Here is a 15,732-nt window from a genome sequence, read left to right on the forward strand (position 1 = left end):
CCCCTTCTTCTATTGCCCTCGATCTTTCCCAGCATTAGGCTCTTCTCCAGTGAGTCCTTCCTTCTCATTAGGTGGCCAAAGTATTTGAGTTTTAGCTTCAGGATCTGGCCTTCTAAAGAGCAGTTAGGATTGATCTCCTCTAGGACTGACCGGTTTGATCGCCTTGCAGTCCAAGGGACTCGCAGGAGTCTTCTCCAGCACCATAGTTCAAAGGCCTCAATTCTTTGGCGCTCAGCCTTTCTTATGGTCCAACTTTCACTGCCATACATTGCAACTGGGAAGACCATAGCCTTGACTATACGCACTTTTGTTGACAGGGTGATGTCTCTGCTTTTTAGTGTGCTGTCTAGATTTGCCATGGCTTTCCTCCCCAGGAGCAAGCGTCTTTTAATTTCTTGGCTACAGTCCCCATCTGCAGTGATCTTGGAGCCCAGGAAAATAAAATCTGTCACTACCTCCATTTCTTCCCCATCTATTTGCCAAGAATTGAGAGGGCCAGATGCCATGATCTTGGTTTTCTTAATGTTAAGTTTCAACCCAAGTTTTGCACTCTCCTTCTTCACCCGCAACAAGAGGCTCTTTAGTTCTTCTTCACTTTCTGCCATTAGAGTGGTATCATCTGCGTATCTTAGGTTGTTGATATTTCTTCCGGCAATCTTAATTCCAACTTTTGATTCATCTAGCCCTGCCTTTCTCATGATGTGCTCTGCATATAAGTTAAATAGGCAGGGCGACAGTATACAGCCTTGCCGGACTCCTTTCCCAATTTTGAACCAATCAGTGGTTCCGTGTCCAGTTCTCACTGTTGCTTCTTGACCCGCATATAGGTTTCTCAAGAGACAAATAAGATGATCTGGTACACCCATCTCTTTAAGAACTTGCCACAGTTTGTTATGATCCACACAATCAAAGGCTTTAGCATAGTCAATGAAGCAGAAGTAGATGTTTTTCTGGAACTCCCTAGCTTTCTCCATGATCCAGCGTATGTTGGCAATTTGATCTCTAGTTCCTCTGCCTCTTCGAAATCCTGCCTGTACTTCTGGTAGTTCTCGATCCACATACTGCTGAAGTCTAGCTTGTAGGATTTTAAGCATGACTTTACTAGCATGAGAAATGAGTGCAATGGTGCGATAGTTTGAACATTCTTTGGCACTGCCTTTCTTTGGAATTGGAATGTAAACTGATCTTTTCCAATCCTGTGGCCACTGTTGAGTTTTCCAAATTTGCTGGCAAATTGAGTGTAGCACTTTTACTGCACTGTCTTTTAAGATTTTGAATAGCTCAGCTGGAATACTGTCACCTCCACTAGCTTTGTTGTTGCTCAGCTTTTCTAAGGCCCACTTCACCTCACATTCTAGGATGTCTGGCTCGAGGTCAGTGACCACCTCATTGTGATTATCTGGGACATTAAGCTCATTCTTGTATAGTTCTTCTGTGTAATTTTGCCACCTCTTCTTAATCTCTTCTGCCTCTGTTAGGTCCCTGCCATTTTGGTCCTTTATCATGCCCATTTTTGCATGAAACGTTCCCTTCATCTCTCCAATTTTCTTGAAAAGATCTCTGGTCCTCCCTATTCTATTGTTTTCTTCTATTTCTTTGCACTGTTCATTTAAGAAGGCATTCTTATCTCTTCTAGCTATTCTCTGGAATTCTGCATTCAATTGGGTATATCTATGTTTTTCTCCCTTGCCTTTCGCTTCCCTCCTTTCCTCAGCTATTTGCAAAGCTTCCTCAGACAGCCATTTTGCTTTCTTGCATTTCTTTTTCTTTGGGATGGTTTTGGTTGCTACCTGTTGTACAATGTCGCGAACCTCTGTCCATAGTTCTTCAGGCACTCTGTCTATCAGATCTAATTCCTTAAATCTATTTGTCACCTCTACTGTATATTCAACAGGGATATGATTTAATTCATACCTGAGTGGCCTAGTGCTTTTCCCTACTTTCTTCAGTTTAAGCCTAAACTTTGCAAGGAGAAGCTCATGGTCTGAGCCACAGTTAGCTCCTGGTCTTGTTTTTACCGACTGTATAGAGCTTCTCCATCTTTGGCTGCAGAGCATATAGTCAATCTGATTTCTGTGTTGACCGTCTGGTGATGTCCATGTGTAGAGCCGTCTCTTGGGTTGTTGGAAAAGAGTGTTTGCTATGACCATCGTATTCTCTTGACAAAATTCTATCAGCCTGTGCCCTGCTTCATTTTGTACTCCAAGGCCAAACTTGCCTGTTATTCCAGTTATCTTTTGGCTTCCTACTTTAGCATTCCAATCCCCCATGATGATAAGGACATCATTTTTTGGTGTTATTTCTATAAGGTGCTGTAGGGCTTCATAGAACCGGTCAATTTCATCCTCTTCAGCACTGGTGGTTGGGGCATAGACCTGGACTACTGTGATATTGAATGGTTTGCCTTGGATTCGAACTGAGATCATTCTGTCATTTTGAGGATTGTATCCCAGTATTGATTTTCCTACTCTTTTATTGACTATGAAGGCTACTCCATTTCTTCTGAGGGATTCTTGCCCGCAGTAGTATACCTGATGGTCATCTGAATTAAATTCACCCATTCCTGTCCATTTTAGTTCGCTGATACCTAAGATGTCGATGTTCAGTCTTGTCATCTCTTGTTTGACCACGTCCAGCTTTCCTTGATTCATGGATCTTACATTCCAGGTTCCTATGGAGAAAAACTCTTTACAGCATCGGACTTTCCTTTCACCACCAGATACATCCACAGCTGAGCGTCCTTTCGGCTTTGGCCCAGTCGCTTCATTCTTTCTGGCGCTACTAGTACTAGCCCTCTGCTCTTCCCCAGTAGCATATTGGACGCCTTCCGACCTGAGGGGCTCATCTTCCAGCGTCATATCGTTTTGCCTTTTGGTACTGTCCATAGGGTTTTCATGGCAAAGATACTGGAGTGGGTTGCCATTTCCTTCTCCAGTGGATCACGTTTTGTCAGAACTCTCAGCTATGACCTGTCCGTCTTGGGTGGCCCTGCACGGCATAGCTCATAGCTTCATTGAATTACGCAAGCCCCTTCGCCACGACAAGGCAGTAATCCATGAAGGGGAGATGTTTCTTGAGTGTGCTCAAATCCAGTTTTTTTCCACTCACCTTGGAATAAGGTCCTATGAAAAGAAATCGCTACAAAGAGAAATGTTTAAAACCTTCTCCTACCTAAACCATTCATGGTTACTCTCATTTTAAGATTACGTTTTATTCCTGAAAGTCACCATTGCTGAGATTTTCTTGAGAATACTATTAAAGTGGATTGCCATTACTTTATTTTGGAATTCTTCTTCAACTGCACAATCTAGTCTAGAGTCGTAGATGATCCAGATGGTGAGTCCCCATCCAAGTGCTGACACTGCTTAGATTTTAAGATGAGAGAAGGCCTGTGCTTGCCAATGAATTAGTAGGCTTGTTTTTCTTTTCTTTTTTTTAATTGAAAAGTTTTACAATACAGTTTTCCTTTAAAGAACCCCCCCTTCCCCCACCCTCCTCACCCCCCTACCTCCCCCCTACGTCCCCCCCTCCCCCCCTCCCTCCTCGCCCCCCTCCCTCCCCCCCTCCCCCCCCCGACTTCCCAGAGCTAAATACAAGGTATATATATATAAAAAAGCAATCATAAACAACCATATACTAACAATTACAAGTTCTAAAATCCATTACTCTCTAGCTTGTATAGGATAAAACAAGCCTTAGCAATATTAAATATATATAAGAAACTAAAATAGAAAAAAGAAAAAACAAAGCGAAGGAAGACTTATTCGAATGCTACATAAAACTTCTTAACCCTATACTTGTTCTGGATAAACTCAATCCATTTTCTCCATTCCATAATATAATGTTCTTGCGAATGATCTTTCAAATAGGCCGAAATCTTCGCCATCTCTGCCAGGTCGGAAACCTTTAAAATCCACTCTTGTATAGTCGGCAGTTCCTCTTTCTTCCAATATTGACCTATCAAAAGTCTTGCTGCCGTAACTAAGTTCAGCATCAGCTTGGAGTCCACAACTGTAGCGTCAACAATTATTCCCAACAAAAAAAATTGTGGGCAAAACTTTATCCTCCGTTTAAAAACCTTCTGCATATTCCACCAGACTTTTATCCAAAAAGCCTTAACCTTTTTACAAGTCCACCATATGTGAAAATATGTTGCATCTTCATCACCGCACCTCCAACATTTAGGCTGATAATTCGGATACATACTTGCAAGCTTTTTTAGGATCTAAATGCCATCTATAAAACATTTTGTAAAAATTTTCTCTTAAATTTTGAGCTTGTGTAAATTTTACATTCCTCACCCAAATCTTTTCCCAGGTGTCCATTGTAATAACTTCCTGAATGTTTTGGGCCCATTTTATCATGCAATCCTTAACCAGCTCTGTTTCTGAATCGATCTCTATCAATGCAAGATATATCCGTTTAATATGTGCTGGTCCCTGATTTCTAATTTGCTTTATCAAATTTTCATCAGTCATTACAAATCCATTTTTCTGGTCTTCTTTCCACCTAATTTTTAACTAAAGTAGCATCCTGGTCTTCCTTCGCAATCAAAGAAATAAAAGCTGTTCTCCAAGACGGTGGCACCTTTCCCCCCTTCTGGATTGTCTGGAACAGTTCCTTTAATGGTTTTATCATCTCTAATTGTAAGTTTTTATAATAGGCCGCAGTCAAGCCATCCGTGCCTGGTGCTTTATCCACCTTCAGTTCCTTAATAGCTGTAAAAATTTCTTCTTCTGTAATCAGCTGATTAATCCCCTCTTTTTGTACTTGCGTAAGAACCGGGATGCTAGCATTCTCCAAGTACGTATCAATATCTTTTGCATTAATGTCCTCTTTAGTATATAATTTCGAATAAAAATCCACAAAAGCATCCTTAATAAGATTCTGTTGAAACACGACCCTTCCTTTATACTCAATCTTATCTATATTAGATGCTCTTTGTTTTTTCCTCAGTCTATAAGCTAACCATCTGCCTGGTTTATTGGCATTGCAAAAAGTATTATGCCTAGCAAACCGCAGATTGGTCGCCACTTGATCAGCCATTAATTTATCAAATTGTCCTCTTAACAATCTAATAGCCTCCTTGATCTTCAGATCCTCTGGGTTCAAAATCAAAGCCTTTTCTTTTTCCTTTATTTCATTCTCCAGTTCTTTCCTTCTATTCTCCACTACACGTCTATGTCTATTATTCATATGTATCAACACCCCTCTCATATAGGCCTTGCTAATCTGAATCTTATATCTCTTTGCTTAAGCTCATGCACAAGAAATGTATAGTCCTTCCTTCCCCTTAAAATCCTTGGAGGAATTTCTTTTAAAACCAAGACTTCTTGTTCAGCAATCACGACTTTAGCATCGTAGGCAGCTTGTATCACTTGATCTCTAATTTCTCTTTTTGCAAAGTAAACCACCACATCTCTAGGCAACTTTCTCTGTCTAGCAATCCATGAATTCACCCGAAACACTTTATCCATAGCTGCTCTTATTTCAGATGCTGGCTGGTTCAATACCCCTTCGAGAGCCTCAGAGATCAGCTGCTTTAAATCTTCTTTAATATTCTCTTTTAAACCTCTGATTCTGACAGCAAACTGCATCTGGTAAAATTGGGCAAGGCTTAACTCCCTATCCATTCTGTCTCTTGCATTTTCATTCTCCCGTGCTTTTACTTCTAATATAGCATTCCTTTGAACCAAATCATCCATTTTTTCATCTAAATCTTCCACACATTCCGCCACTTTATGCACTGAAGACAAAATGTCTACCTTCATCACGCTGAACTTCTGTTCCATCCTTTCTTCCATTCTTTCCTCCAGTTTCTCCAATTTCTCCTCCATCTGTGCAAATTTATCAGCAATTGATTGATTAATTGATTCCAAAAGTACCTGGGCATGTTTATCCAGAGCATCTCGCAAATCCTTCGATGTCAGCACTTCAGGAGTGTGCAACGCCTGTAGTGATGATTGTTGCACCGGCGAGGATCCACCACTCCGAAGAGTTTTAGGGGGAGGTTTAGCCGCCATCTTTTAGTCCTCAATTATGACGCACTTTCACTTAAAGTTTAGAAAGTCCAACAAACTCGAGAGTATAGTAAAATAATCCTCTTCACCTTTCCCTCTTGTACCGCTCTGCCTGCTCCTTTAAATCATAGTCCTTTCTTCAGGCAGGGATGGTTCGCAGATGCCTGGCTCTGCTCCAAAAAGTTCGGATCAGAGACGACGGCCAGCTGGGAGCAACCCAGGCTTCGGGTGAGTTCAATCCTCCAGCCGCCCAAGCTCCAAGCTCAGGCGGCCTCGGAGAACTCTACCCCTACCTGGGGCCTCACCCCCTCCTCTTCTCCCGAGGAGGGGGCTTCAATTTCGCCCGAACAGCTGATCGGCGCTGTTTCGGGCGAAAAAACAAACAGCTGAGCCGCGGGCAGCCAGGGGAGGCTGTCTTCGGCGCCGCGCCGCCACCGGAAGTCCCCAAACTTGGTTTCAATATATTTTGTAGGCTTGTTTTTCTTTAGTTGGGTCATTTTACCTTCTTGTTGGATAGAATAGTGGGACAGCTATAAGTCTGCTTCCTGATACAGTGCAGGGTACAGAGAAGATAGGTATAGAAGTAAAATATGTAGCAACCAACCTGAGCCTCAATTATATTTGGAGGGAGATAAGGATAGGCAGTTTAAAAATTCATGTTTTGAATTTTACAGTTTTAGGTTTCTTGGGAAAAATTGGTACTATAGAAGTTTATTAGTGGACTCTTACTCATGTCAAAGGAACGCGGTGGCTCAGTGGGTTAGGACACTGAGTTTGTCGATCAGAAGGTCGGCAGTTTGGTGGGTCGAATCCCGAGTGCTGTGTAACAGAGTGAGCGCCTGTTACTCGTCCCAGCTTCTGCCAACCTAGCAGTTCGAAAGCACGTAAAAATGCAAGTAGAAAAATAGGGACCACTATGGTGGGAAGGTAACAGCGTTCCGTGCGCCTTTGGCATCTAGTCATGCCGGCCACATGACCACGGACACGTCCTCGGACAAGCGCTGGCTCTTCGGCTTTGAAACGGAGATGAGCACCGGCCCCTAGAGTTGGAAACGACTAGCACGCATGTGTGGGGGAACCTTTACCTTTACCTTTTACTCATGTCAACTAAGATATGTTTCATTTAATATGATTGGACATCTCAGCAACTGGGCAGTGAACTGCAGTGTAAATCTCTCTGGGTTTCTTTCAACTGCAGAAATGCTCTGGGAAAGCTATCTGCTTGTATTGTTCGGTATGAAAGAATGTAGCTATTGCTGCTACAGTTCATAGGGTTTTTATTCATGCTTTCATTCTCAAGCTCAAGGTGTTTAGCAAAGATATAAACAGAGAGCTTTAAACAAAACCTTTTCTTTTGTACAGTGTATATCATATCAGATACATTGCTATTTTTTGCATGACATGTCCACAAGCTGGAGCTAAAGAAGAAGATTGCCAAGCTTTTCTGTTTCAGAAGGAAGAAGAAGAAGAAGAAGAAGAAGAAGAAGAAGAAGAAGAAGAAGAAGAAGAAGAAGAAGAAGAAGAAGAAGAAGAAGAAGAAGAAGAAGAAGATGATGATGATGATGATTATTATTATTATTATTATTATTATTATTATTATTATTATTATTATTATTATTATTATTATTATTATTATTATTCTAACAAGTACTACCATGTTGTCCCAAATAGCTTATAGTCTAAAATGTGATACATAGCATGGGAAGGAAGCTGAAACCAGAAAAAAAAATCATTAGCCCAGGGTAATGTTCATTATATAATATAATGTGAACTACAGATTTCAGCCAAAGAAAATATATTTATTTGTAAATTTTATATGTTAACAGATTTGATGTGAAACCTACTGTAAAGCTTTGCTTTGGCCTACTGTCTAAATATTCTCCAGATGTCTTCTATTGTGGCTTGTTCCAGATTACCCAAGAATGCAATTCCCATGCTTCAGCCTATATTGATTATTTTTGCATATAGTGGACATATTACTTGCTGAATAAAAAAGTATCCAGCTGCTTCCATGCATCCAGCCAAGTAATTACCAGACACAAAATAAATGAGTCAAGTAGACCTTTGTTCAGACTAGAATCTGTTCATGAAAACAAATATATACAGCTAGCACTGTCAAGTTTTAGTCTTCTTAAAAGATGTTCCTTCATGCAGAATATTGCAGAAAGCAGAGGAAACAAGATCCTACAATATGAATTTCAGTGAACAGCCTTATCTAAGAATGAACAATTTGTTTTTCTGATATGAAGTCTATTTCTTATTTTAAAATAAAATGAAAGATACCTTGAATGTTATTTAGCTTGACTTAGACAGAAGGAGTGCTGCAGGGATAATCCTTCTCGGAAATAGTCTTCCTTATAGCCAACAACTTAAAGACACTCTGAGATTATATTAAAAAGCAAATAAAAGTTTTTAAAATGATAGATAACTTTTCCTGGGGGGGGAGAAGAGAAGGCAGCTGATAGGTAAGTGAATATATTGGTGCATTCACATGCTACAGTCATTTATTAAACTGTGATTTTCTGAACAAGCGTAGGGGGCTGATCCACACAAACTCCTCAGCTATAGTGGATGGGTTCACTGTTAAGTCAAAAATAAATCACATTTTATTTTAGTGCAATATGCAGAGATGAATTACAAACATTATGAAATAAATAAATGGGCATGTATAACAAAGGTGAGGATGGGGAGGATTTGCCTTCCACATTTTTTTCCTTTGGCAAGGCAATTTCTGCTTCATTACAAAAGAGTTTGGATAGTATGAAAACTGACAATTGGTTAGGATCAGAAATAGGAGCAAATTTATTCTACTTTAATTGATTTGTATTCTTCTACCCAAGCATGCATTGGCAGGCCTTCTGTTTGTGAAATATAAACACCGAATTTCCCAGTTGAACAACAACAAGATATTTACACCAACTTCCAGAATTTTCAGCAATAACTACGGTATGTGGTTGGAAATTTTGGGAGTTGAGTGGCTGCATCTGGAACTTGCTCAATTTGAGAAATATTGCCTTAAAAGGGACAGACCTCTTAGAAGAATATATAGTGATTAATAGGTACTCAAGTGGCATTTTGAACCTAGTTCTACGAAGAACTAGGTCTTCCAATTGCAGGATATATTTCTTGCAAAGATTGTCACTCATGTGTAGTGTATATGGATATTATAATGAAACTGAAAAGTACATGTTGTTCCTTTTCTGGGTGATTTTTACAAGCCCCTAGCTTCTGCACAATATAACAAAATAAAAATTAGTTGGGTTGTGTAGCGGGTTTTTTGGCGCAGGAATGAAGACGAGGCAAGTGAGTTCAGAAAAACTCATGGTTTATTGCTTGCAAGATCTGAACTGAGAATTGGGCTGTAACTAGCCGCAATATATAGTCTAGCCCCTAGGCGGCAGCCAATAGGTTTGAAGCAACCATTGCCACCTACGGACAGCCAATAGCAGCACTGGAGACTTGTAGTCTGTGTTGCTGGAGAGCCGTTAGCTGCTCCAGCAACCCATGTGGTATTACCATTGAGCCCAATACATAACAAGTTGCATTGTGTTTTTGTTTGGATTCTTATTTGAACACAGTGCAGCAATCACATTTATTGATAAGAAAATAAAACTCTACCTCAGAAATGCTTTGAACTAAAACAATAAACAGGTTTTGACAATCAAAACCTTATTCTCTTACAAAGAACCCCTGCACTGGAGCAATAAACTGCTACTGGAATAACACCACTACCTTTTATATTGACAACTTATATAGCAGAGCAATCATAAGCTTCAGAAAATGAAATAATATTGATCAAAAGCCCTTAACTTTACAGTTTCCTCTCTCCAACCACCAGCAAACTCCACAGCCCATCCTCTATGTGACCAGCATTCCTATAAAACACACCCTTTCACAAAGGCTGTTTTTGGGTCTCACCCCACCCTTAATACCCCTTTGAAAATCTCCCTAGATTACTCAAGGGTAATTATTCCTGAGAATGGTCTCAAGAAAATGGTTCTAAGACTCAACTAGCCAACCCAAATATTTTTTTCTGAGGTATGACTATCCCAGCCAAAACAGTTGGTGGCTATGCATTCTGCATGTTGCCCTTTATAACCATGCCTACATTGAGAGAAAAGTAGCCAGTACACACTCCATTCTCTGTCTCGGGTTTCCTAGCATTTGGTAATATTAAAGGTGATCTATATCTATATATCTGTGTCTTTAAGTCAGTGTTGACTCTTGGTGACTATCTAGACACCTTCCAGCAGTTTTCTGGCAAAGTTCTTCAGCCATGGTCAGCCACTGCTTTCTTCCTAGGGTTGAGTGCGTTTACTGGCTCAAGTAACCTAGCTAACTTTGTGTCTAATGTGGGAACAGCTAGCTTCTTTTGGTGGGAGCAGCTTCCAAAATACCAGTTTCTAGCCTGGTGCTTTAACCACTGCACAAAACTGGTTCTCAATTAGAGGGATTTTGCTGGTTTTAAATTGGTAGGAAAATGCACTGTTTGTATCATCATATCAATAGTAATGTTTATTAATAGTACTAACATTCTAATTCAGGTTCAGAGATCTTAGTTTGTGGCTGGTATTTGTGAAAGACAGTCAGACAATTTGTTTAGTCCTTTGGCTATATTCCTTTCAGCAACCAGGACTGCAATTAGGGATACCAGATTTATAGCTGTACTCAAGCCTCTCCCATCCTGGTACCCTACTGATTTTGTTAGAATTGCTTTGCTCAGAATTTCCATATAGTGTGGTTTATGGGAACTGCTTCCTTGGAATCTAGGAACTGAAGCCTCAGCACATCTGGAGGGCATCTGGTTGGAGAAAGTTACAATATTATACGTACAGGTATTTACAAACTATGTGTATTGAAAATAACATTTATCTCTCTGTCTTGACCCTCTTCTTTTAAGAAAGAAATACACATGACTCTATTCCTTTATTTTGTGCTGTAGGGCAATGAAGCCAAAGTCTCCCAACTGAAGGCTGAGTAGAAACATAAGACTCTGCCAGCATCCTGTGTTTTGAACTCTTTAATTATTATTCTTGATTTGCTATATAAAAGAAGCCTTTATCCTTCATCCCTCTTTATTGCTTTCTTTGTTAAGTTGCTATTAGGGGAAAAAATGAGCTGTAATTTGCTTCACTTTAATGGAGCTTCTGAAAAACATTGCTATTTAATCAGATGCAGAAACATCTATAAAGGTAAAGGTAAAGGTTCCCCCGCACATGCGTGCTAGTCGTTTCCGACTCTAGGGGCCGGTGCTCATCTCCGTTTCATAGCCGAAGAGCCAGCGTTTGTCCGAGGACGTCTCCGTGGTCATGTGGCCGGCATGACTAGACGCCAAAGGCGCACGGAACGCTGTTACCTTCCCACCGTAGTGGTCCCTATTTTTCTACTTGCATTTTTTACGTGCTTTCGAACTGCTAGGTGGGCAGAAGCTGGGACGAGTAACAGGCGCTCACTCTGTTACACGGCACTCGGGATTCGACCCGCCAAACTGCCGACCTTCTGATCGACAAGCTCAGTGTCCTAACCCACTGAGCCACCACATCCCTCTTAGAAACATCTATACATTTCCCCAATTTCTTCAGTCTGATTCCTTCCAGCTCAGCTGGCCCGCAATCTCAAGCATTCTAATACACTAGTCCAGGGGTAGGCAACCTCGGCTCTTTTATGACTCATGGACTTCAACTCCCAAAATTCCTCGGAGTTGAAGTCCATGAGTCATAGGTTGCCTACCCCTGCACTAGTTTAAAGTAAAGGTATCCAACCTTGGCAACTTTAAGACTGGTGGACTTCAACTCCCAGAATTTCCCAGCCTGCCAGTTCCCAACTTTATGAAATTCTGTATTCTGAGCTGCCATCTAGTGATCATGTGGACATGGTACATATTGTTGCGACCAGGTCTTGAAACAGTTCCGTGTCTGCTGGGCTCGAAAAAGGAGCAGTTGCTCCATTTTAAATAAGCAAGCCCTGAGAATTTAAAACAAACAAACAAACAAACAAAACAAAAAACCCCGCGGTCAGACCCAGCCTGCATGCCGCCACCCCCACCCTTCGGTCTCGTAGAATGGAATCTTCCGAAATGGAACGCTCCTGGCGCCGCCCACCTCCTCGCTTTTGAAGATGGAAGAGGCCCAAGCGACCGGTTGCCGTGGGAACGGCTAGCTTGTTTCGGCCGGAGCGGCTTCGGAAGGCAGAAGGAAGCCGGCCCGGGAAGCCTGGAGTGGGCTGCGCCCTTCTCTGGCCGCCAGGTTCTCGCAGTCCTCGGAATAATTAAGCCCGGGGTGGGGGTGGGGGGAGAGGATGAGTAGCAGTAGCTGCTCGGGGATTGGCGAGGAAGGTGTTAATTTAAAGGGCTCTTAGGTAGAGGAGTAAGACCCCCCCCTATTTACCGACAGTCGCCCATCTACACAGACTGGCCCCTGGATCTGTAATAAAACAGATAATAATAAAACTCCAGCGTGAGGTTTGATGCCTAGGTCCTTGAGGACTAGGAGCAGGTCCTGGATTATTTCCAGTACACTTCCAAGGGGCATAATACTTTTTTGTTTTGCGGGGAAGGGATCTGTGTCCCAATATCCTCGGTCCTTTTGTATGCAGGGGCTGCTAACGAAGCACATATCCAGGGGGTTGAAAATTGCCATCTCACTTCTTTGTATCTCTTATTTATTTTAATTTAAAAAAAAAAAACAGGTTTCCCTGTTGAATGCATGCCTGTCAGAAAGTCCCCAGCTGCTAGTTTTAGTGGTAAAAGTTTGCTTGGGTTGAATTAAAGAGCAGGGAGTTGTAGGTTTTAGACTGATTCAGGACTGGGTTGGCATTGCATTTATCAAAGAGCTTTAATGAAAACTTACCACAATGCTTGTTATCAGAGTAAGTTTTACAGGAAACTTCAAATATTGATGGTAATATTTAGTGTGTGGATTAGAATCAAGGTCAGATTTTAGGCATGGTGCGGGTTAAAATATCCATCCCACGGCTGGCCAATTTGATATTCACTCACTGCACTGCAGAGTTTCAACCTTAATCTGCATCCATGATTACTACCACCAAATATTTTATATTCTTCCTGAATCCAACCCATAGAGGAAAGTTTTACCATAACCATCACAAAACTATAACCTTAGCCTAAGTTTCCCAAAAGTCCAATACAAATGCTAACAGAGTCATCTCAAACTTGAATTCCAGGTGTAATCTAAGTCAAGATTGCTGTTAAACATAAGAACTAATATTGATTCTAGCCCATAAGCATAGTATTTCCATTGAATACTTTTAACTTCCAAGTTGCTAATACAATTACAGTGACCATCATGATCCATTCCATCTGAACATAAATAGTTGATTAAATTGTTTTCTAAACATCAGCAGTCTGCTCTTTTCTAACACATTGCTTGCATCTAGACTTTGCTATGCTTAAAGTAAGCTACTTGAAATTAAAAGAACTTAGCCAAGATCTAATTAAGCCTCACTGATTTAGCTTAGGTAAGCTAAGCTCAAGCCTTTATTTCCAAGCCTTTTACACATAACTTGTGTAAAGGAGATTATTCAGTATTGTTAGATCCACTGTCTAATTAATTGGTGAAACTTAACAGTACCTTTAGCTTTCCTTCTTCAGTACTTATTTTCTCCCATTTATACATATAAATGGAATTGTTAAACTTTTTTTTCTCTTGTAAACAGATTTCAAAACTCTATGATTTGAATACGTCTTTAAGCTTTTCTGAATTTGCAATCATGAACATCAATGATTTTGTGATACTCCCTGGTTCAAAAACTGGAGTTTCTGTAAAACTGAAGGAAAAGTAAGTTTCTTTCCCTAATTGATTTGAAGTGCTTGGATAATCTTTTGCCTTTTTATACGCATCATTAAATACAGACTATTTCTAACCATTAAAGCTACAATCCTAAAATCACTTATTTGAAGTTAATTTTATTGAAACAAATGAGAGCTGCCACCATGTAAATGTGTTTAGAATTGGCGTGCTTTCTGGTGTCCTTTTTCTGTTTTTTGTTCCAAATTGGTGGCCTGTTCTTAAATAATTCCTTTATCTGCAATGGCACAAAAAGAACATTCTTTTTTTAATTAAAAAGCCAAGCCGCAAATGTATAGTCTGGTTTCAAAAAACCCCTTCAAAACACCAATCTGCCATTTTCTGCTGCACTGCATATAATTTAAATAGAGAAAGAAAGTGCAATTTGATGCCAGTTTTAGAGCTGAATTTAATCTCTCTAGAAGTGTACAGGAGCTGCAATTGGAAAAGGTTCAACTGGAACTTGAAAATAAGGAAATGGAGAAGAAACTGAAGCAACTACAATCAAACATGAGCCGAGAGAAACAAGAAAGAGGGTAGGTAGAACTTCAGTGGTTATTATTATTTGGAGAGTAAAAGAGGAAACTTTTACCCAACCATGGAAAAGTAATATTCATTCAGAGTTCTGTTGAACTTTGTATTATTTTTGTATATAGTTACGTGTTACATACATATATAAAACACACACACACAACTTATACAGGCACCGAGTATATCTCATCATCATATCTCAAGCATGCTTTCTCAATATTCAATCATCCTTTCCCATATTCTCTAGCATACTTTCTCAGTATACATATATACTTAACATACTTGAAGTAATGTACGTTTATTGTCCCCTCCTTGTCTGCAGCCATAATAGCTAAGAGCAATATGCAGTAAATATGGATAGAAAAATACCATCACTATCATACTGAAACTTGCATAATTTATTTTTTTAAAATACATGAAAGGTGTGGCGGTACATATGAGGATTTATGACTGTACTCGGAGTTCTACCTTTCCCTGTGATCATGTGATTGTAATCTGGGTATCTGGCAGTTGGCCTGTGATTATGATGTTTCAGTGAACTGCACAATCGTAGGACTGTGATTTCTGACATTCTGTTCTGGCTTTGGGACTAGAGACTTGAAGGGAATCATATCATGGCTTCTATCATCAGCGATAAGAGTTCCTATCTGTTAGCCGGAGGGACAGAAGTAATGTATGATAAAATGCCATCTACAGAAAGGGAATATCAACCTTTCATTAGTCACAAATTCTCTGAAGTGGGTGTAAAGATACAGGGAATTAATAAATGATATGCATGGACAGGAATGTCTATAAATGGATAGAAAATTCATAAAAGCATATTTGCCTTAAAAGCAGGAAGGGTTTGAATATTTTAAGAATGGCAGAATAAGAAAATCTCATGTTACTGGACTTGATATAATGGACTTTAAATGCAAAGGACTACATTTCTTCAGTAATTTATATAATTTGTAGTAATATTACAGAAATGAGACAAATTATGCTGTTTCACATCAAGTGACAGGAATGACACAATTTGTGCCACTTTCATGTTGATGGCTTACAAATAATGACAGAAATTGTTGCAGAATTATGTGATTTTCATTTGCATAATGTCTTGCTTAATGAAATGTCATCAGTGATGTCAATTAATACAAATAATGTGAATCACTGCAATTTTGTAACGATTTCTTGTGAATTTGTAACGATTTTATTTGCTGTGAATTTATTGAATATTTGCAAATAACAGACAATTTCTTACATTAGTCTGTTAAAATGAATTTTTGCTATCTTGTAGCAAATTTTGCATTAGACAAAAAACTGAATTTAATGATATCTGAAGTACCTGCCAGCTTTTTAATTAACCATAAAATAGTACAAAGAATAATGAAACTGTT

At 39.9% G+C, this 15,732-nt stretch overlaps 1 protein-coding gene across 1 annotated transcript in view; it reads left to right on the forward strand.

Annotated features, from left to right (window-relative positions):
* Positions 1–12,238: 12,238 nt before the first annotated feature.
* Positions 12,239–15,732, forward strand: part of ZBBX (zinc finger B-box domain containing) — a gene marked incomplete at its 3' end in the record, with an annotated part of 44,407 nt that continues 40,913 nt past the window's right edge. The window contains exons 1-3 of the mRNA XM_083364933.1: positions 12,239–12,265; positions 13,695–13,816; positions 14,248–14,361. Coding sequence (XP_083221059.1) covers positions 13,749–13,816; positions 14,248–14,361 — 182 coding nt within the window. The 5' untranslated portion in view covers positions 12,239–12,265; positions 13,695–13,748. The remainder of the gene's footprint in view (positions 12,266–13,694; positions 13,817–14,247; positions 14,362–15,732) is intronic.

Source organism: Vipera ursinii, assembly GCF_947247035.1.
Source record: "Vipera ursinii genome assembly, chromosome: 5".
NCBI lineage: Eukaryota > Metazoa > Chordata > Lepidosauria > Squamata > Viperidae > Vipera > Vipera ursinii.